The 24,055-nt window shown below is 40.4% G+C and overlaps 2 protein-coding genes across 12 annotated transcripts in view; both read left to right on the top strand.

The window, feature by feature from the left end:
• The window catches only part of kctd9 (potassium channel tetramerization domain containing 9), a 189,986-nt gene that overhangs the window by 32,107 nt on the left and 133,824 nt on the right, over positions 1-24,055 (top strand). For 10 of the 11 annotated variants that reach the window (XM_087144853.1, XM_087144852.1, XM_087144858.1 and 7 more), the window contains one exon: positions 5,994-6,062. The exons of the other annotated variant lie outside the window; for it this stretch is intronic. In XM_087144853.1, coding sequence (XP_087000979.1) covers positions 6,015-6,062 — 48 coding nt within the window. In that variant the 5' untranslated portion in view covers positions 5,994-6,014. The remainder of the gene's footprint in view (positions 1-5,993; positions 6,063-24,055) is intronic. 11 annotated transcript variants of the gene reach the window in all.
• LOC147796946 (uncharacterized) lies at positions 17,801-22,154 on the top strand. The gene is made up of 3 exons (XM_087145102.1): positions 17,801-17,806; positions 20,319-20,794; positions 21,455-22,154. The coding sequence occupies exons 1-3, from the start codon at positions 17,801-17,803 to the stop codon at positions 21,741-21,743; spliced, it is 771 nt and encodes a 256-aa protein (XP_087001228.1). The 3' UTR covers positions 21,744-22,154.

Below are 24,055 nucleotides of genomic sequence, written 5' to 3'. Positions count from 1 at the left end.
TCAAAATATGGACTTTAAAATTCGGCCTCCTTCTGTTAGTTTGAAAATAGGGAGACACTGAAATGTCTCCCTAAAAGCCAATTTCTCCCTAATGCAGAAAAATTTACCACAAAATGTCTCCCAAATGACCTATTTGTAAATATTATAATAAGTATTATAAATTATGATTATGAAGATGAAGATTATTCAATACAATTAAAATTTAATGTTCACAACGTCAAAGACCTCATAAAAATTCTACAAGGTCATTTTTGCATTGAGCCATTCTTAGTGGCTCACAAATTCATACACTAAAAAACAATTCAGCTTCGGCTACGGCCCCAATTGTCAGAGATAATTTTTCATCGTTGTGAACTTCTAAAGGTGTTAGAACCGGTCGGGCGATGGGCAACTCTTAATTACTGTCGGGTTCTGAGTCAAGCCTAGAGTCTGACTTTTAAGGCTGGTTGATAGCCCATTTGCATGTTGTCGGTCACAATTTGCAAATTGTTGTTGTAACCATGCATCAACTGTTCCAATTCTAAATTCCATAAAGGAACCAGCTACAACCCTGGGTTAACGACAAGGTTCTAAGGATTTTTTTTGTACTGTGGAGAATCTTTAAACTGGTTGATTCTCGATTTTAGATGGGGTCAGAGTTTATTAAACTTTCTACCATTGTAACAAATTGTTCTTGAGAATCCAGGCTTGTGCCGGATTCAAGAACACTTGGTATTGTTCAAGCTTGAGCCCCCAGCAGAGCATAAGCATAGGTCCTGATCGATTCAATGATCTTTTGATGCCCACGTTGGTGAAACTCAGTGTAAGTAGTCGAGTGTCCAGATTCTTTAGGTGGGTCTAGCACCCAAATCCCTTGTAAGCAGCAGTGGCATGAGTGCTGTTGGGAATCCTGAGGTCATGAGCATCGTAGTTTTTACCGAATACTGGTATGTAGCCTCCTTTTTCGCAGGGGTCAAAGAAGGAAGCAGTGCTCAAACAATTTGATGTGGTGTTCCGAGTCTCTTTGACAGACCTTGTTGCATCGATGTTGAATTGTCCACAGGTGTCTATAAAGGCTTTATTATCGTAATGGTTGTTTAGCGCGTCAAAGATGTTGTTACCTGGTACAGTTACCGTTATGTGACAAAAAAATTTCCAAACGTTAAATGCATATGAAAATTAAACAAGGGTAAACCGTAAGGATCTTTGTTGTTAAGAAGGTCCCAACCTGTTCCGCAAGCTTTTGAAGCGAGTTCAACGGCAAAGTTTGGTTGATTTTGATAAAGCATTAGTGGGTCGCTGCTCCAATGATTTATGGCTTCATCTTGACCATAGGGAGTTTGTACACTTTTTTTCGAGTTGGAAAACTCAGCAATACAAACGTCTTTATTTAGCACAATAGCCAAGTGACTGAAATTGGTTCCCGTAGTTGCTTTACTGTAAAGGTTATTTGAATTTTTTTTTTTAAATAAATGGTAATGACGGTAGAAATGCACTCATTTTATTTTGCCCCAAAACCCCGGACTTTTCAATTATATGATTCCGTAGACAACCTCAAGGGCTGGAAATCTATCAGGGCTAGAAAAACTTGTTTTTCAATTGAGGATTACAACTTCATCAGAAATTTGCAGACGCAGCTGAAAGCTACAGCCTCAGGAAGTTACTCAAGAGAAGACCTCAATGCTAGCATTTTACAATTCATTGAATTTGCAGTACCTATAAACAAATTACAGGAAGACAGTGCAAATATGTTTAATAAAGTAATAAACAATTTTGCACAATCTTACGAGACACGAAATCTGGAAGAATTTGGCACTGAGCCAGGTTCGTGAACAAAAGAAAGTTATATAACACCACACAATCTGGGCTCTTTTTACAAGGCTTGCAGGCCTGGCTGAAATACTCAGGCATCAATAGATTTTGTCTGTCAGGCTAGAGTGGACACCAGACAGTCCTTCACGTGTTTGTAAGTGTCCAGTAAATGAAGAAAGGAACTTTTGAAGAATTTTAAAAACAGAAAAAATGATAAATATCCCAGCCAAACATCATCAACATTGATAACTGCCCTAGCAGGAAGTGGTTAAGCACTAGGTCACACTATTGACTATTAAGAGATTTTGGACTGTTTAAATCTGGGGTATGAATAATTGAGACAAAAGAGCAAAAAAGAAACCTGGGTCATATGTATTTTGCAAATGAAGTTTAGCCAAACACATGTGTATTGCATCAAATAGACAAAAGATATAGTGGAAGTACCAACATAATAACTTTTACAAATAAATAATTTAGAAAAGTGTGTTATTTTCCAAAGGGTATGAATAATTTTGGGTACAACTTTAGACTTCAGGAAATCAAAAACAATCTTGATCTTAAACAAGTCCAAGAAAAAGCAAAAATAATTGCAAGGGAAATGTTGACCAAAAAAAAATCTTGTGAAAAAAACTTACCAACTGTTTGTGAGCAAATCAGTTGAGTGAGTCTGGAGCTCTCCACCAAAGTATAACCGTACTGCTCCTCTGCTAGTTCATTAAAAAGAACAAAAAGCTACCTACCTGGCGTTGGCAAGCTATTGAAAAATTAATGTTTTACCATGGTGCTGCAACATCGTAACACGTGTGTCAGTAAAAAATTATAACAAGAAATATTGTTGGTAATTCTTATTCTTCTAATACAAAAATTAATGAGCAGTACTCGCCATATATTTAATTATACGAGCTCCTTTATGCTGCTTCAGAAATTAGTGAAGAATATTGGCTTATGCCTCAATATGTGTAAGAATGGCACAGCATTAAAAACAAGTACCCAGGCCTAAAGCGGAGTAGTTTTTGTTTTAATTGGCTTTGCTTGACACCTGTGACTACATGTGTGAGTATGTATGCTTGCAGTCAGGGATGTAGCTAGCTATGCCAGACGGTGGCGGGTGAGGCCACCCACCGCTTATTATCTCTGCCCGGCACTTGGGGTATTTTTGAGCCTGACTGCGCTGTGCTTATTTCATTCCCTGAAATGGTACAATTTCAAAAATATCTCAAAAATTTGTCATGTATGTTCCTATCGTTAGCAATTATAAGATATTTCTGTGTTTAATTCCTTGTTTAAAACGCAAAAACACCGAAGTAAGCTTAAAATCACACACCAATCCAGGCCTTGAAATGAACGACGATGGCTCCCTTACAAAAATGTCCCATGAGGGTATCCCATGGTGAAGTGGCCAACATGTAGCATGGGATTTTTACCCATGGGATTTTGCCCATGTGTATTTCAAGAACCCCATGTAATCTCCCAAAATATTCCTATGGTGATTTAATTGTCACATCCCATGGTGATTTTCCCACACATCCAATGGTGATTTACCCATGCGTCCCATGGTGATTTACCCTTGTGTCCCATGGTGATTTTCTAACGCATCCCATGGTAGTTGCCCCATTTGACCCATGGTGGTTGCCCCATTTGACCCATGGTGGTTGCCCCATTTGTCCCATGGTGATTTTCCCATTTGTCCCATGGTGGTTGTCCCATTTGTCCCATGGTGATTCTCCCATGCGTCCCATGGTGATTTTCCCATGTCGATTGTCCCTTGCATCCCATGGTGGTTTTCCCATGTCAATTGTTCCTTGCGTCCCATGGTGATTTACCCATGCCTTCCATTGTGAGTTTCCTGTGCATTATGGTGACAGGCAAAGTTGCAGTCATCAAATCAACATTCCATTCCAAACTGTGTACTGTAGTTCATGCCAATGCTTCATTTTAATGGCAGCAGCTAATGTGGTTTACAATACAGCAAAGCCTCTAAGTGTACCTCTGTAGATGCCATATCAATGCAAATCCCAGTGTTCTCTTGATGGTTGCAAAAATTTGAATAGTAATTGTGTGGCGTTTCCATGGTGTCCGCATACAAATCACATTGTATTCCCATGTAGAGTATAAAAACCCCATGGTGTTCCCATGCTGAATATAAAAACCCCATGGTGTTCCCATGCTGATCATAAAAGCCTCATGGTGTTCCCATGGTATCCACAAAATGTCCCGTGGTGATCACTTCAACAACATTATTTTTTTGCCAGTCCCATGGTGTACACATGGGGTCCCATGGGCAGTCCATGGGATCTGCATGGGACATTTTAGTAAGGGCTGTATACCCCATATCCAAACCTGCGAAGCCTGCTTCTCATATGCAGTATTCCCTGAACTCTACACATGTAGTACACACGCATGTTGCATGTGGTGTGTACACGTCGGCAGTGTACATACACAAAAGCTCAGCTCTGGAGTGTGCCGATACTTCAAGCAGTGACACCCCCGCTCCACAAATAAATGTCTATATTCGTACAGTCACATTCCAGCATTAGTAGGTATGGCGGATCTTACGTGAAATATCAACTGACTTTCTCTTTCTCAGATCGTGTATTTGTGATACACATTTCACATTGAAGTCTGTGTATGAGGCAAATGATGATACTCATACGAATGATGATACTATGCATGCACATGCTCATGTTTTTGCGCCGATTTTCAAAAAGTTTTTGATGAATGGATCTGCCTTTGCCCGGTCAAAGGTCATTAAACATGTTTTGTACAGCACAGTAACTTGACAGCTAGATAGAATGTGCAGATTAATAAATTTAGAATTAAGGCACAAAAAAGTTAGAATTTTTCTTCCGAAAACAAAATTTCTTGGCAGTGGCAATTACAAGAGGATAATAATGACAGGGATGCTAGAGTCTATAAATTTTTTTCTTAATTCTTTTTTTAATCTAAATAACTGATTTAGAATAATGAGTAAATGACATTGCATAAGATTGTTCTTTGTTCTGCCAGTTACTGTATACTTTGAGACAGTTGTTTCATCCTGTGTTCATCCTTATTTATCGATAATTCCACGTATTACCAACATAAATTACACTTTATAACATGCCTCAAAAACCTGATTTCCCCCCTTGAAAAAAAAAAAATCCTGGGGCTTTGGGTGGCTCCACCCCTTCGATCCCCACCAGGGCATTGCGCCTGGAGCCCACCAGGAGTCCCTGAATGGGCCCCAAGCCTCAACCTTTGGCTGTGACCCATGAGAGGTCCCCTTGCAGCGCTTCGCCAACAGGCTTGCAACAGGGTTGCACCGTGCTAGTGCAAATATAAGCAAGAATTCAATATCTGGCCGCCACATACTTGCCCAAAGTAAACATTTCCCTCCTCCATCACCTTTTACATGTATTTTTCATTGAAAACAAGTCCATCCAACTTGGGATTATCTTAACTTGCCTGAGGAAAAGTTGTATGAAGGCCATAATTTTCAATTTGTTTGTTCTTGGTGATTAAGTTTGAGTAAGCCAAGATTAGAACTGGCCGCATTGCCATCTGGAAAAATGATATGAAGTAGTTATGGGATTTTTTGAATAAAGATTAAGAAACCAAAAGAACGACAGAAACATTGACAAAAACAATGGCTTTCATACAATTTACAGTGAAGATAACAATGCCTTTTTGTTCATAGATTACAGAAAAACCAACCTAATAGGCTTGTCTGTATTGATTTCATATAACATTAATTAATATTTTTATTCCACCAGGTTGGAGTAGCTCCGTGTTTACAGGGCTGCGTGTATAAAGTTCCATTAAAAACTGTTTCCAGTGTTTATTTCAAACTACTAGCGTGTTTCAAATTTTTAATGCTCTGTCAACAAAGCGTTTTGTGTTCATCTTTCTGGCTAGCCCTACATTAAGGAGAGAAATCAAATCAACGGGAACAATGCAAAACACAATGCCTATTGTTCTCTGTAGTATAGTAAAACATTATTGTACCCGGTATGTGGCTGTTAGTTGACCTCAGGCCACAAAACCTTTGTTTAACCACCCTGCACTCATGCATGTGGTTGTACATGTACATGTGAGTGAATTGGTTGTAAATATAATATTTGAAATGGTCTGTAACTAAAGAGGTTGGAGGTTCCTAAGTTGATCTCATTTGTTTGAATGTTACATGTTTTTTAACACACCCTGTGGGCAAACTTTTCTTTCAGCCTACTGTGTGCGACGAGAGAATGAAGAGGGTCACAGTTTTTAAAAACGGCTGCAATCAAAGTGGCAAGGTAAAGTAAGGTTGTGTATGAATTACATGTACTTGGTAGCAGCTGGAAATAGCATGTCTGTGGAAGCTACTATCATCAACTTGTGGCTTGATGCATTTCCCATAAACGATTATTAACAGCTGCTGTCAAGTAATTTGGATTTGGCTTCAAATTATTCTTTCGTATGTGTGTATTTGGTGAGTCTGGGTGAGTGTGTTTGAGTTCCCTGAGAAGGGATTGAATGCTTATGTGCAAGCTTAAGTTTTCCTTCACAAAGTTCCGGTACATGTACATACCCTAGAAATGCTTGATACAGAATAATCATAACTTTCAAGTAATAATGTGCCATTTTCATTATTCATAATATTCCTAACTCAGTACATGATTTCACTGGAGGTAATTAATCCACAGAATCATGAAAAGTGCAGAAAAACTACTTGATCTGCTAATTATAGGTTATTCCGGCCAATTTCAGGAAATGTGTAACTGAATTAGTATTAGCAGCATTCGTTTCTGAGCGAAATAGAAAAAACATTCAAATCTCTGATTCTATTTAACAAATACAAATTCTATTTTAAGGAGGGTGCATTCAGTTGTATGGAGTCAGCATTCAATTTCCTGATATTGCACTAGTTTAGTATGTTGACATTCGTTTTTGCACAAAACCCTCTGTAACCCTGCACTCATCTTAATTTGAACTCAAGCTATTTTGCAAAATATGCAGGCCCATTCGCCTGTGTTATTTAAAGGTATGTCTGGTCAAGAATTGGAATTTGTTTGTGTACTAACAGAAGTTACATTGGTAGAAGTGTTTAGTTGATTTGTTAAATATTTGAATATTCACGATTGGAATAAACCATTTATGCTGTCATTAGAAACCTAAAAACACTGGTGCTGAGGGAACCTTCCTTCCTGTGCTGCATTTCAACCATAAAAACCCCTTTTGATAACAAACACACTGACTAATAACCCTTTATGAGTAACGTGACATTTATTATTGAAGTGGTGTCATGATTTATGTAACCTTTTATATTCTAATCAAATTGAACATATATTTTACCATTTTAAATTGCAGCAAATGAAAATGAATACTCTCTTACGATGGGTCATGGTAAAGACAGATTTTCAGTGACTAAGAGTGCACATCTGTGGTAATTGGCAACAAATACATCAATCTGAAATCCCAGTCACGTAGTTGTAACCTCTTTAATGAAACGTAATGCACATTCATTTATTTGAAGAATGCAAAACGAAGTCAAATGCTTTTTATTGCGAAAATGAAACCTGGTTTTAAGTTGTTTTAAACATTTATGCTAAATTCAAATTTATTTTACAAATTAAATCTTGCATTTCCGAAATTGGCCGGGAAAACCTATATTATAATCAAAATACATGTACTTGCACACCTACATGAAGGCCTAATCTAATTGCTGTTGAAGAAAAATGAAAATAAAACCATGCACTTAATGTAGTTGAATTAAAATGGTGGAATTTGTAAAATGAAGAATTTATCAAATGTTCAAAAGCCTCATTAAAGAGAAATATCTGTAACTTCGTTTGAAAACAGCAAGTTCATATTCTCATTGAGAACTTTTATGAACTTTTACAGATTAATAAATTATTAATAAATCGATTATGATGTAGTTCACAGATCCTAAATGTTCTCTGAGCGGAGCGTAGTTCAAAATTTATTTTGCAGTGTAAGATAAATCTCTGAATAAACCTTTAAACTAAACAATAAACTTGTACATCAAAAAATGAAGGGCACAAGGCAGTGAGCCAGTTTGGAATATGCCTATTTCAAAAAGAACAGTTTTCTTTACAACAATTTTTGCAAGTTCGCGTATGACCGCATTATCGAGCAGACCTTGCTCATGTACGTTGTCCTCAAATGATCTCTGACGTGCATTATTGTGGGCGTCCATTGTCAGAATATATAACACTGTCATTGATTTCAGAATAGGAGTACAGCAGATGAGTGTGGTAATTTGTAAGTGGGTCCCCACCCCACAGAGAAAGCTTGTAGTGTAAGGAAATACGATAGGCTCAAAATAATACGTCTGTCACATAAAATTTGGTAATCCTGAGTCTGTACCATTTCTGTCAAGTTAAGGTTATGTAACCTGGAAAAATAGCTCAAGATCAATGAAGGGAAAAAAATCTAAATGTGTGGGGAACTCGCTTTATGGCAACAAAAAAACTAACTGAAATCTTTCAGGGAGGGATCGCGAGATTACTCTACAAATAAAACTACAAACAGAGTTTAAATTTATGCACAAAAAAATTAAAAATGGTTTATTTCCTCAGACTGTATTCGGACTGCTAAATCTATGAACCAAATTAATTTTGCTAAACAAATTTTAAAAATAACCTACCCTGGTTTTAATTGAAGACTTCAACAAACGGACTGAGACCAAGAAAACCTAGACCAACCTGATCGAGACCATCAAAATTTGAACAAAACCATAGACCAAACTGTAAAAGTACAAAAAAAGGATGAGCAAATCAAGTAACTTCAATAAGATAAGAAAACCAAAAGAAAACAAAAAGACCAGAGTAAATTATAAGAACCCCCCCAAAAAAGAAGACCGTCAACAGTGCGTAAAAGGAAAGTTACAAATCAGAAGCACTCAAGCTTAAACAACCAAGTCTACAGCAGACCAGATTTTCGAGGCAGAACTTGCAAATAAAGAAGGAGCAAGAAAAACATGTGGTTTCTCACTTCACTGCCTTTCTGCAAACTGAGAATCTATGTGGAAAAGGCATTGTCAGGAAAGTGTCCTGGCTCTAATTTGCATACAATGTAAGGGGCTGCCCTACTAAAACCAAGGGGCACAACTTAACTCCCACAAGGATGATGCAAGGTGTAAAGGGATGTCACATTAACCACAAACCTTTTGAGGGTAACACTCCTACATGTATATAAAGTACAACTGGAAATTGCCTCAGCCACAGTTAGAATTGGTCTAAAGTGAAAGATTAATAGAATGACAGAAACAAGAACTATTATTCAACCTTCAAATATTTATCAACACCAAAATTGCCAAATTCCATGTTGATAATAAGGGAAAATAGCAAAATAGCTTCTAACTCTAGCAATTGTAGAGAAGAAAACAATACAGAGAGCAGTTATTTTTGATGTGCAACATGTATGAAGCATTTTGTATTCCAGAAGTCAATGTTTTTCTTTTAGCCCAGTCTAATGTGGCTTTTGCGAACCCGGGTTTCCCGGGTTCACATTCAAGACCACCCCACCTAGTTTATGGCCTCTCTAGAGGTAAACGACCTGCGATATAATGGCTTCAATGAGTACATGGCCATGTGTGTCCACTTTTGGGTCTGATTTACGGCAGTGTGGTTTGTTTGCAATAGGCACTGTGTGGTTGCGCGTGGCCTAGCTGCAGGAAAGTGTGGTAGTGAACTTGTGTGAATGATCAATGTACGTACAGTACATGTACATGTAGCTTCACCTTGACATCCTGTATGTACATGTGTACATGTACAAGCACATGTACTGTTCATGCACATGTACATGTGGGTACTTGTCATTGTGTGACCACTTGCATGTGTGGACATAGTAATTTTTGTATGCCCACATTGTGTAAATTGAAAGCAGACAGGCAAAATGCAGTAGCAGATTCTGGTTAAACGTTCTAATGTACCACCATGAAACAATAATGGAGTGATTTATTCTTTTCTTATTTCATCATGTTTTCACCCACAACCTCCCAAATTTTATTTAGAGTACCATGGCACGCCAAGTTAAGTTACGCCAAAAATATAGGCTTCCTATTTGCAGTTTCCCGGGGGGTCCCCAGATCTTGTTCCAGCTCGACTGGAGAAAAAAGTAAGGAGAAATAGGATCAGAGAACATCGGGACTGGCAAACATACAACCGTCAGCAATGCCCAGCTCTTATTTTGACATGACATTTTCTGTGAATAACAACAAGCCCAAAACACCCCTGCTGACGATGATTCCCTTCTTCTGTCACTGGACCTGCAGTCCCCTGATCAACCATCAACCAACGAAGAACGAGTCCTGCAACCGCACCGCCTAACTGACATACAGTTCCAACGGATTAGGAGTCTAACAAAGTCAATATACTTGTTTCTGTCAAAACTCACATCACCCAACAAGCACACTCTCTGTCAAAGGCATTTGAGACTCAAACACCACCAAACTACATCCCATGTAGGCTCACATCAGGGTACGTCCACCTTGACCTCACCATTCACTCAAATTCCAGAGCTCCTTTCTTGTACGGTGAAAAAAAATCCAAAATCGAACAGCATTATTCCTCACCAAGCCACAAACTACACCACAGCCCACAACTTGTTTGGCTACGTCTCTTGACGAAAGACCCAACCAGAAGAAGTGAAGAGGAAGCACCCACACGAACATAAGTCTCTTCCATCCAAACGGTCTTTTTCGAGACCACCTCATCTCTGAAAGAGAATATTTCTAGCCACTGCTGTCTTAAATAAACATGACCTTAATAAAGGAGTATAACCACAACCCTCAAGTATTCCCAAGACTTTTGCTCCACATATATTGAATTGAGGAATACAACCATATATCTGAATGACACCCCTTTATTACTACCAATCCAAAGTCAAAGCAATGGCTGAAGGAAAACTACACAAAATAAGGAAGTGTTGCGTGACCGGGCAAGGGATTTAGAAGGACAGATTATATGCCAGAATTTGGAGGGTACATGAACTCGCTGTAAGAGAGCTTTATTCACCAGACCAACAGAAACCCGGCGATAGAGGGCGTACTTCCATTTCTACTACATCTCCCTTTTTTTTTTCTTAAGTACAAACTTTAACATGGTTAACTTCCAGATCTCAAAATAAAGGCAAATCTCAAAGTCTGAGCTGTTCTGTTCTTTCGTATAAAGGTTAGGATGAAAAAAAATATATATAACTTAAAATTTGTTGCCTGGACACTTTTAAATGCTGGACACTTTTTTAAATGCTTGTGAAAGAGTAAAGTGAGACCTTTTCAAAAAAAAAACTTGTTTGTTCCCTAAGATAAATACATGTACATGTATTAGCAGGATCTTCTGTTGTTTTTGTGCTTAAGCAAATAAAATAGCAGTAGGTGATCCACTGATAATATTCAGATAACTCAATATAAGGACATGTATCGTTTAAGTGTGTTCAGTTCATGTTGAAGACAAGGTCCAGGAGTGCAGATCTTATGGGCTCTAGAAAATAAACTACGTATCCAGGAGATTTTTTGCTTCCAGGGGGTGAAGCTATCAAAGTGAACACACTGCCCAGTGTGTGTTTTCTTACGATAAATGCCCATTTCACAGGAGTTAAATTCAAGATCAAGAAAATGAACAGTGCTAGTTCCTTCAAATGATTCAAATGTAAATTGTAAATTCCGATGAAATGAATTCAGTGCTTTCAGGATTCTGTCAAAGTTTACAGGCTTAGCAAGGATAAATGTGTCATCAACAAAGCGTGTGTAAAACTTGATAATACCTTCATCTTCAAGCTTAGGGATAATTGTTTCCTCTAGTTCGGTCATAAATATATTGGCTAAGACTGGTCCTAGTGGTGATCCCATGGAAACTCCATCAGTCTGTTGGTACAATTCATTATTACATGAGAATACGGTTTTGGTGCAAGTGTCCCTCAGTAGCTTGCAGAGGGTGTTCTTCTTTAAATCAGTGGATATCAGGTTTTTGTCATAGACTCGATGAAGGATTATGTCTATAGCCTTAGTGATAGGTACATTTGTGAACAATGAAACAACATCAAAGGAAACAAATTTAAATCCATCAGTACGCAAGTGAGAAGGGATGTTCCTAATACGCTGAGCAGCATCAAAGGAATCTTTCAACACATAATCATTGGTAGTGAGTGGATTAAGAAGGTTGGCTAGAAATTTGGCAACAGAATAATATGCAATACCATATATCATCATGTGAAGGCTTTCACCACATCCTGGGGCTACTTAATCTTCCTATTTTTCTGGATACGGGCAAACAAGACAATTTTCAATTTTCCACCTACCAGTCATTGATACTTAGAAACACTAGCGTTATTGATTATTCTACACATTGGCTGGAATTGTTATTTAAGGAAGCTTTAGCCATCAGTCACTACAAGCCATCTCTAAACACTGGATTAAGGGCCTCCAAAGAGCTTGCTTTGTTTTGCTAACTCTGTTTATTTCCATTTATGGGATGGTTCACCTCACTTCTCCTTTGTTACATGTACCTTACTGCTGGCCTCCTAACACCTTGTTACCACTGGTTCATAAGATGATGCTGTCTGTGAGCCATTCAATTCTTTGTTTACTGTTTAGACTCTCTGATTGGCCAATTACTCCCCCTCTGACTCATGTTATAAGGTTACAACTGCATGGTTTATCTCATTCCTGAAGATGTTCTGAATAAAGAATGAAATATTGAATCAAACATGGCTTTCATTAGTCTTTATGGAGTCTGCATAATATTGAGTTATCCAAATAAAATAGTCTGTTGTTATTGTACCCCTCATGTACTTGAGAAAAATAAACCAGAAAGCAAATATTCTTTTGTTCCAGAAGTAATTACAGGATATTGGCTGTGTCGGCTAAGGGTAGAAAAGAAAAAAAAATTACAATTGGATGTTTAGTCAGTCTTCAATTGTTCAATGACGGACATAATCTTTCAAATAGCCTGGCGGTTTACGGATCCTTCCACTTGTGCGCACAGGCTGTGGTGGAGCTGGTGGGGTAGGTTTTGTGACTGTTCCTGAATTACCACTCTGCCTGGGCTTGACAGAGGTCTGAGTGACAGTTGGTGGAGGTTCTTGAGGCTTTGCTGTGGTTTAGGTGGTGGTCGGTAGCCATAGTGGTGGTGGATTTTGGTGCAGCTCCACTCGAGTTGGTTGAATGTGTACTCTGTTCCGACGATACAGTCTACAGTTCGCCCCCTCAATAAGATATGTACGATCACCAAGAACTTCCACAACTTTCCCAATTACCCAATGAGCGTGATCGTAGAGCTCAAAGTATACAGTTTGACCTGGGCAAAGTTGTGGTTCTTCACAGCTTTCTTGCGCTGTTCTTTCTTGCGAACGATCTCTGGAGCGTGTCTGTCCTTTTGGATACTTGGTAACATTGAACGTGGTCTGTAGGCAAATACCATTTCAGCAGGACTACGTCCGGTGTCAGAACGCGGGATGTTACGTTGTTCCAACAAGGCAACATTTGGATCAGTCCCATCCTTGCTGGCTTTGCAGATGAGATGTTTAGCAACTTTGACAGCTGCCTCAGCTTACCCGTTGGCACTGTGGTGACCTGGGGAAGACATGACATGGTAGACTCCCCACTGTCTCAGGAACTTCTGGAATTCACTCGCCGTGAATTGGGAACCCTGGTCAGATGTCAATACCCAGGGGATACCGAAATGAGCAAACTGCTTCTTCAGTACAGAGATCAACCGGGCAGCTGTGGTTGTAGGCAAGTGATCTACCTCTATGTAGTTGGAGTAATAGTCTACAGTCACTAAGTAATGGCGACCTTTGAGCTCCATGATGTCACATGCGATCTTATCCCAAGGACCATTACCATCATCTTGAAGTTTTAGTGTTTCGCGAGGGTTTCGCGGTCTCAGCTCCTGACATGGTGCACAGGCTTCAACAAGTTGTTTCACATCCTTGGCCATGCCAGGCCAAAAAACTAGAGAATGTGCACGGCGCATCATGCTGTTGTAGCCCATATGAGCAGAGTGAAGTCTCCCCAAAATCTCTCACCTTAGACACCTTGGGATCAAAATGGCCTCGCCCTTGAGGATGATTCCATGTTCGTAGCTCAGCACGTCCCTCATGTCATAGTATGGACGCGCTACATCAGGAACCTTGCATTTTGTGTCGGGCCAGCCATCCAGAATGAGTGATTTTAAAGTCATGAGCAATGCATCTTGTGCAGTGGCCTCTCGAACTTCTTCCAGACGAGCATCAGATATGTCTAGGAAGAAATTGATCTTCATGATGCGGGGTCGAAGATCAGGTGAGTCAATGTAGGCACGGCTCAAAGTATCAGCAATCACAAGTTCTGACCCCTTGAGAAAATGAAAATCAACGTCGTAGCGATGGACTTTCATCAACAGGCTCTGTAGTCGTCTAGGTGTCTGGCTGAGAGGCTTCTTGAGAATAGCTGCCAGCGGCTTGTGATCATTTTGAACAATGACCTTAGTGCCGTAGGTGTACTGGTCAAAGTGGTCCAGGCCAAACACAACTGCAAGCAGCTCCTTTTCGATTTGCGCCCAGTTGCGTTCATTAGAGGAGAGTGCACGCGACGCGTACTCTACAGGTTTGCCTCCCTGCAGCAGAACTGCTCCAATGCAGTCCTTACTACTGTCGCCTTGGAGTTCAACGTCCTTTGCTATGTTGCAGTACGCGAGCAGTGGTGTTTCAGACAGCTTTTGTTTCACAGTATCGAATGCTGCCTGGCAGACAGGGGACCAGTGCCACTCGGCATCCTTGCGAGTCAGGGCTCGGATTGGTTCCAGATCAGTAGAGAGGTGTGGCAAGAATCGTGCCATGTACGGCACCATTCACACAGACGTTTCACGCCCTGAATATCAGTGGGGGTCAGCATGCTCAATACTGCGTCAACCTTTGACTTGTCCACTTTGACCCCGTCAGCAGTGAAGCAGTGCCCATGAAACCGGTTCTCTGACTTTGCAAGTTCTCGCTTGGTTTCACTCAGGATTATGTTCCTTTCTTGGCACCTGCGATACAACTTGGCAAGCTTCTCGTTGTTGTCTTTGGTTGCCTCAGCGAGCGTACTGCCACATCCTGCGACTATAATGTCATCAGCTATGGTAAAGACGCCCTCAAGATCACTGAGTGTTTCATCAAGTTTGCGTTGGAAGATTTCACTGCTCACCTTTAGACCGAAAGGCAGTCTTGCCCAGCGATATTGGCCAAAAGGAGTTATCATGGTGGTGAGCTTACTGGATTCATCATCCAGTCGTACGTGCCAAAAAGCCTCCTTCACATCCAATTTGCTGAAGACCTTAGCATCATGCAACATTGGGAGCACTTCGTCAACAGTAGGCAACTTATAGTGTTCTCTCATGAGGGCTTGGTTGAGTGGCTGTGGATCTATGCAGATTCTGAGTTTACTGTTGGCTTTGCGTGCGACAGCCATCTGGCTCACCCATTGAGTAGGCTCGGTGACAGGGATGAGCACACCACAATGAACGAGATTGTTCAGTTCAGCCTCGATGTCTCCTCTCAAAGCCAGGGGCACTTTACGTGTCGGTAGTGCACGTGGTTTCACTTCAGGATCCACAGTAAGTCTGGCCACTCCAAGATTGCCCAGTGGTTGACTAGACTGGGCTGAAATGCCAGCAATGAATTTGTCGGCAGTCACAGTTATCAGGTGCATATCAGTCACAGTTTTCAGACCAAGCAAACAATGGAGATCATTTGGCACGACAATGAAGATAGCGCTGTGTAGTTCACCGGTACGAACATTGGTGACAGGTATCTCAGCCTCGCCGAGGGGTCTGACTTTCGTGCCGTTCCACATGACAAGTTGCACCTTTGTGGGCCACACTTGGTCTTGACGAACAAAGCGCTGACAGATTGTGTTTACGTCAGCACCAGTGTCCACTTGAAAGCGGATGTGGCAGCCATTTACAGCAAGCTTAGCGGTGAGAGTGTTCTTCCTATTGCTGCTCACGTTTGCGAGGTATGCATAGTTGCTATCGCAGTCATCATCAGAGTCTGTGATGAAATCTGGATCCTTGCGTATGGCATGCACCTTAGGCTTTTTACACTTGGCCTTGAAGTGATTCTTGCCTCCGCAGTGAGAACATGTTTTGCCCCAAGCTGGCTAGTCAGTTCTCTCCCTTTAAGTGCACAAGACCACATTAATTGCACTCACGTTTCCCAGATGATGCAGGGGGTGGCCTCTTGTTCGCAGGTGCTGACTTGGCAGGCACCTTCCGTGATGGGCCCTTAGAAGTTGAGGCCTGTTTCGTTCCACGGACAAGTTTGACAGATGGGGCCTCTTATGCAGGGCGCAGAACTTTCCCTTGAACGGTAGCATTTTCTGCTGCCTTGCAAATGTTCACACATGACTCCAGCGTGAGCTTGGTCTCTCGTAGCAGCAGTTTCTGTGTTTCCTGGTCACGTATACCGAGGACGATACGATCTTTGAGTATGGAGTCCTGCGAGTCACTATGGTACTTGCAAGTCTTCATCATGCTGCGGATGGCTGCGAGAAATGACTCAAAAGATTCACCCTTCTTCTGGTCTCTTCTATTGAAAGAAACCGCTCATATGTTTCGTTGACTTCGCCGATGGCAAAAAAGTCAAATTTAGCGAGGATTTCAGCCATGGTACGGTGTGGGTATTCTCCTCAGTATCAAAGTGAAAGCTATTGTAGATTTTTAGACCCTCATCACCAAGGGTGTGCAGTAACAGGGCCACTTGGTATACTCTATCGTGTGTATCTAGCTTAGTAACGATAGCATAGTTCATCCATTTCTGTTGAACAACTTCCAGTTCTCTGATAGGAACTTTATGTTGGTAAAATCTGGTGGTTGCGGGGGTTTAATACCACTAACAGGTGGTGCAGTCGCCATTTTGGCAGAGTCGGCATTTACGTATCAGAGGCAACATGTAAGTATGGCAAGAAAAAGCATGTGTCCGAATACTGGGCAACAGTTATGCACTCGTTTACATACTGCGTCGCAGTTACGATTTTGGCGGATTTCCAGACCAATCAAGCGTCACAGTTTGCGGCGTTTCAGCAATTATCACAGAGTCATTTGCACCTCGGCCTTTCCATTAGAGCTCCAACACCACTGCCACCATGTTGCGTGACCCGGCGAGGGATTTAGAAGGACAGATTATATGCCAGAACTTGGAGGGTACATGAACTCGCTGCAAGAGAGCTTTATTCACCAGACCAACAGAAACCCGGCGATAGAGGGCGTACTTTCATTTCTACTCAACAGGAAGAGAACACACAGCCAACGGAAAAACGAACTATGTCTCCACAACATGCTGAACTAAGGCCAAGATCACCAAATCCAACCGATAAACCTATTAGCAGAACAATTTGAAGCCTTCATAACCAACCTATCCAAAGCGACACTGACAAACACTGTAAAGATAGCTTTTGGAAAAGGCTTCAACCCCATTTCCACTTCCGCTGAAACATATGTCTGCCCCACTACAATATATGTCCACTCTTAGCTCACAATTTTTGTCTTGAACCACATGCAAGTTCGTACGATTTCGTCTCCAGAATCACCCACATTGCAACTGATGAGTCCCATACGAAGGGACAAAAGCATGCTCTTTCTATCAAGAGGATTTGAAAAACAGTCCTCTACTTGCACCACCAGTCAACCGACAAATGAACCAAAATTAATTATTGGTTTTGTTCTTATGTCCGCTCATAATCCAACTCTTGGACATAAAAGGCCAGATTTCACATACTCCAAGCGGGAGTTATTGCAACTGACCAGAGATGAAATGTCACTGAATGGGAAAGTACATACATGTATACCATCATCTTTTCACATTTCACACAACACAAAAATTGAGACACTGGTAACATGGGTACCTTGCGAGTTGCAGCCTTCCTTAAATTGTGTCTGTGTTGATTGTAGTAACTATACTGACACCATTAGATCAAATTGTACGTGAGCCACATGAAATTTAAAGCTACATGTAGTGCATGACCCCCATTCCATTTTGATGGAGGCAAGTAGTGTCTGCTCGCCCCCGATAGATGGAGGTGCGTTCATTCACAGTTTGGTTGTACAAGAAATGTAAAAGCTTGCGTTGAGTATGCCCCCATTTGATGAAGGCGAGTGCCTACATGTACCTCCCCCTGATAGATGGAGGCGTGTTCATTCCCAGTTGGGTTGTACAAGAAATGTAAAATAACAAGCGTGCGTTGAGTATGCCCCCGTTTGATAGAGGCGAGTGGCTGCCTCGCCCCCCAATGGATGGAGGCGCGTTCATTCACAGTAGCGCTGTACAAGAAACAAGCTTGCATTGAGTAAATGCCCCCGTTTGATGGAGGCGAGCGCCTACCCTGCCCCCGATAGATTGAGGTGCGCTCATTCACAATTGGGTTGTACAAGAAATATAAAAGTGTACATTGAGTATGCAGGTTTTCAGCATTACTGTTGTGATGTCCATCATTTTAAAATGAACTGATTCTATTTCAAATTGGATGCTATTTTTAAATTGGGTGTGTTGGTAAACATATTTGGATTATGAATGAGGTGATGTCATTCAAATTGTAATAACTAGATGCTCAAATAAAATACTTGGTATGAATGCATGCAAACATGTACACAACTTTACTAATGAAATGGAGCGGGGAATAGGTTGTGATGCCGTTAAGCTCAATCAACCTAAAATATGCCCAGTGCCAAATAAAGCATGGCGATCATGCATTTTCCGTCTATGCCCCCATGCTATGGAATCAGCTTCCTGCCTATCTTAGGAACATCAGTGAAGTGTCGATTTTTAAAGTACATGTACAGTTGAAAACGTTTCTTTTTAAAAAGTTTTTTAATTAATCCCATTTTTTAAAGCATTTTATAATTCATGTGTTTTTCTTGTAAAGCGTTTTGAGATATTTTATGGAAAACGCTATATTAAGAATAAATTATTATAAGAATTGTTATTATTATTAACTAAAGAACTGACTTTACTCCATTTTTTGGGAATTAAAGCACCTTGCATGTTCCGTATGGCCAGGAATGAAAATGCTGACTCACTTAGAGCCTAGACTACTGTGTTTGGTGAGATTTAGTGAGGATTACCTTATTTGCATTGCAACTTTCGTACTGTTGGTTGTCACTAGTAAGTGTGTAAAATACAAAATGATCACATGCATTTATTACTTTGTCAGTGTCAAAACACGAACAGTTTATCTCCTGGTTGGTTCATGAATATTGCAAGGCAACAAACCTGCATGGATTTGTGCGCCCTTTCATTCCTCCATGGTTAAACAAAGATAGAACGAACAAAATATGAATGCTTTCCCGAATAAATAGTTTCAGATTAACTACATAGGCCTACAGGAGTAATACTGACACATGTATGAAACAGAAAGTATGCTTAAACCACTGAAGTAAAAGTATTTTTCCCATATGTCATTCACCAGTGCACCCTATTTATGAATGGAAGAGGCAAGCAGGCCAACTTGCCCGTCTGCTTCGGGGTCAGCTGATTGATACTCTCACTCCTGCGGTTTCTTCTCTTTTGGGATCACCTGTTACCCACCATTTCAGTGAAAAGTGATATATTACCGGTTTAGTGCTGGACCCCCATGAAAACGAAGAAAGCCACATTAGACTGGGCTCGGTCCAGTAATGTGGGGCCATGGAGCACTTTTATCTGCAGTGCTAATCTGTGTGGCACGCTATGCCAAAAACATGATTACCTTTGAAAAATGCAAGCCGAAAAATGATGGCAATTCCCAGCAGCAGGTCTTTTGTCCGATTTCGGGAAGCCTGGCTCTGCGCTTAAACCCATGGTGCCCGAAATGGAGTTCCCCAGCAGCAAGTGGTTAAGCGGAAAATGTTTGGGTTTTTCCCAAGAGTATTTTTTTTTATGTTTCTTTAGAATACATGTTGGTCTTCATTGTGTAAAATCACCAGATTCCTGCTTCCAGTTGGAGATCTTCAAAACTGGAAATGCCTTATAATTTCAATTTATTGAAAAATATGAACTTGGTTTGAATGGGTTAGTCTCAGGCTACAGTTATTCCTCAAAACGCGTACTGGTGATAACGGGAAAAAAATTTAGTAACCCAAGGCGGCAGGTTGAAAAAATAGAAAAATGTATTTGGAGTTGATGCCCGAGGCAAAGTTTATTGTAATCCTTTGAAAAATTGGTAAATGCAATGACTTTCTCCCCTACAAGGGGAGATATTTGCCTGCAAAGAATTCTGCTTAGCAGGCAGATGACTAATGGTGATACGTGAATTATTTTGCACAATAATGTGCTTGAGAGATACATGTATTTTGAAAAACACTGTTAACATACATGTAAAGGCAGTAGTGTTTGGAAAAACTTCTATTTCCCCCCCCCCATATATGTATGTCAGTAGTTAATACGGGTGATTCACAATTTGGTGCGCCACCAAGAGGGCAACAGGGAAAGGCCAAATTCTCATGTTTTGGTCGACAACTTTTCAAGATGGCGACCGTTGTTGCTAGCGGCGGCGCTCGTGTTGTTGACTTTAAGAGACTAGCCGCGAAAGAATTACATAAGTTTCTGATTGAAAGAGGAATTCCTGCGCTGGACTATGGAGAGGGGACCTGATAAAATTTGCAGAGAAATTTGGAGACAAATATCCAGTCCTTGAAGAGTGTGACCATGATGAATCAGAGCCAAAACTACAAAGAGTTGTTGGTGAGAATGGGGAGATCACAGACTTGAATGGTCTTCAAGTTTCGTATTCAGCTGACCTCCGTAACATTCCGTGCGTCAGCTTGGGTGATGTTTTTGCCTACCTGGTGAAACAGTGTGAGTGGAATCCTGAGCGGCTCACCAGCTACCGGCAGGATGATGGCTTTCTGATGTTCAAAGACGGGCATGTCGAGGACATCTTACTTGGAGAAATTCAAGGCCACTCCTCCCATGTTTACATCCAGGCATCGGTGAAGCCAGAGCAGAGACAAACACGGCAGCGATACAAGACCTGGCAGCTGCTGTCAACGTCAGCCAGCATAAAGTCAGCTGGATGTGGTTGTGTAGCTGCGTAAGTCTTATTTTTTTTTTCAAAAAGTGTAACATAATATTAATAATAGCATAAACCTAGTTTTTGCACATTTTATTCGTAAATTGTAGCCTGTTTAGGGGCCGGTGGTGATTTCAAGCCCAAGTAGCAGAGGCCGTTCTTTGCCACTAAAGCAGGCTTACTCAAGCCTATTCTTATGATACAAAACCCATGTCCTAGGCTGTCTGGCCATATTAGGACATAAACTCTTTAAATTGCATTTAGGAATTGAAGTTGTAAGCTTGGCTTGTTTAGACTGTTTTTATTATCACTGTTTAACCTGAAATTTCACAACATATGAAAACTCTTTTCATCTTTTTAAACCCCAAGAAACCCATTGGTACTTGTTTTGAGCATTGTACTTTTCCAACTCTAATCTTCCTGAACGTTTGCTTTGTATTGGATGAGGAATTTTTCAGGAAGGCGTTAACCAAAAATTTATGTGCGAGACAAGCAATTCCACATGCAGTATATTGCTTTGCAGCATTTCCTGAATTTGAATGGCTTGAGTATGTTGACCATACATGTATATTTGCAAATGACCTCTCCGTACCAAACTTTTGACGATGCAGTATATTATTGTCTGTGATTCTGAACACGAAAAATTGTTAGCTTCAAGCGCTCTGTTTTTATTTCTTGCAGTGATGAAGGTACCTGCAAGCATGCAATTGCTGTACTTTTTGCATTGTCGGACTACATCAAAAGAAACACTGACAAGGGGACAGCTGTTGGCACAGATGAGCCTTGCTCACGGACGAAACCTCGAAGAGCCTCCAGGCCAGTGAGAGTAGAGGAGCTGGACTTCCGTGCAGAAAAACAGACTCTCAGAAAACCTGGCCCACTTCCTGAGAATTACATGCCACTGGGTAATGTATCCAGTGCATGGATTGAGAACGTTCAGGGGCACTTGAAAAAGGCGAGTCACGGTTGATGCAGATCATTATTTAACTCAACAGGACTTCCCAAATCCCCTGATTTCTATATGATTTTGCATACACCCTAGGGGGTTTCACCTCCGAGACATACCCGCTACATTGCTTAGTCAAAAGTTATTTATGATGGAAACATTTCATACAAGTTGTTATGAGTTCCAGAAGTAATTTATTGTAGGGGTGATACTTGGTTACAAAGGTGATGCCAGTGATAAAAAGAGAGATACATGTACATACAGTACATGTAAATTTTTGCATGTACAGGAACTGTTTATTTGCACACCTCTTGTCTGCCCATGCAGTATGGGTGTGCATGTGTGTGCATTGAAGCTACTCATGAAATTCAAAAAGGAAAATACATGTATGATCCATGTCTCAAAAATAGAAAAACTTGTAAAATTTATGGAATTTTTCAACTTTCATTATCTTCAGGTTGGTGCAGAAACCAGCCCAGATGCACTTTACCTGAAACTGGTTGAAGAGCCGCCAGCACCTTTGACATCTCTCGTGCCGTCAGTGTCTGACCTTCACACCATGTACAAGGCTGAATCAAATGATGATGTGTCCTTCATTGCATACCTCAGACAGAACACTTCCATACAACAAGTAGATGCCCTAAGAAGTTTGGATCAATCGGACCCAGCATGGTTTGCAGCAAGAAGGGGGCAAATAACTGCAAGTGTGGCAGATTCCATTCGATCTTTGAAAGACGTTCATAACTGCCGCACCTTAGTTGATAAAATTTTGGGCCAGGACAAGCCATTTAAGTCATGTGCTATAGATTTTGGAAAAGAAAATGAACATGTAGCCAGGCAACTTTACATTGTAAATGAACTGAAAGCACACAAGAACTTCGAGGTAAACACCTGTGGTCTTGTGTTAAATAACGACTTGCTATTTATGGGTGCCTCACCAGATGGTGTTGCAAGCTGTTCGTGCCATGGAGAGAAACTTGTTGAGATCAAGTGTTCATATAAGCATAGAGGCATTCCTGTGAAAGATATTCCAACACAGGACCCATCCTACCACTTGGAGACTGTACATGGAAAGCTGCAGCTGAAAAAGTCTTCTGGTTGGTACAGCCAAATACAATATCAGTTAGGTGTGACCCGCATGAACCAGTGACTTAGTTGTATATACTCATAAAGGAATAACATCCATCCCTGTAATGTTTGATTCACAGATGTGGGAACTCTTGAAAAAGAAAGCAGAACTTGTGTTCACTCATGTTTTTACATGCAATGAAGAATAAAGTATATACATGCATCTTACAAGCAGAATTCCAGGCTCGGCATCAGCATTTCAGGCCAGTAATTGCATGGTTGTCTTTTTTAAATTTTATTTTTGAGTCCATCATGACTGAATTTTTTTAAAGAAAGGACCTGAATACATACTTATTAGTATGATAAAACTAAAAGGTTTGTGGCTTGACTGGAAAACAGAGAGCAGAAGTGCATAAATATTTCTTGAACATCAATGTGTATTCTTAACTTACTACAGCATAAATTAGTATGTAAACAAAGAAATGACCTGTGTGAGAAGCTATTGTTTTATTATTTCATATTTTTCATGAATTTCTGTGGGAAATATAAATAAATCTGCACAACCCTATACTTGGGTTTAAACTTTGGAATTCTTGTGCCTGCTGAATTTAATAAAATCAGGAAAGTTGTTTTAATAAGGGTCCACCTACATTCACCCAATTTGGAAATAAAACAATCCTCTCCAAATAAGTTCTTGAATAATCCCTTTGAACAACCTAATTCAAATAATTAACCTTGTTGAGTAGTGCCCAATGATTTAACAGATATGACCCCAAAAATCTGAATAAATCCGAACAATTATTCCTCAGACTCATTTTTCACTTATGCGCAGTCTCATTTTTCTCCTCTTTTCAAACTGATATGTAAAATAGGATCACATCCTAGGTTCTTTCATGATATTCTTTTCTGAACAGATATGCATCATATGGTGATGCATTTCCTTCCTAGAATATTCATTTATAATCTATTATGTTCAAGACATGGTGATGGTCACATTACTGACTGCCTTTGGTCACACTGACGTTCATTTCATTGAACAGGCTACAAAATATATATCAGTAGGTCAAACGCTTCACTGGCTTTTTCAAACTCACTTTTTTTTTGGTATTTCTCATTTTTAGAATAGAACAATAGTCCATTCAAATTACAGAATGCTGCAACAATATTAACTATCATAGAAGCAATGTATTGTAGGGATTGTCTTGTTCGTCTGATCTCCTTCACATTAAGTCTCTTTCCTCTTCCATTATGCCATCTTCTAGTGAATG

Source organism: Acanthaster planci, linkage group LG13 (assembly GCF_054643075.1).
Source record: "Acanthaster planci isolate LZ-2023a linkage group LG13, COTS_SCS, whole genome shotgun sequence".
Classification (NCBI taxonomy): Eukaryota; Metazoa; Echinodermata; class Asteroidea; order Valvatida; family Acanthasteridae; genus Acanthaster; species Acanthaster planci.
The sequence above is the reverse complement of the archived record's forward strand: the minus strand, read 5'-3'. Positions and strand labels throughout refer to the sequence as shown.

What these genes read in the sequence shown, in the direction of transcription:
- LOC147796946 (XM_087145102.1), top strand. An exon ending in GGATGTGGTTGTGTAGCTGC is followed by an intron (nt 20,795 to 21,454) that starts GTAAGTCTTATT and finishes TATTTCTTGCAG; the next exon opens with TGATGAAGGTACCTGCAAGC.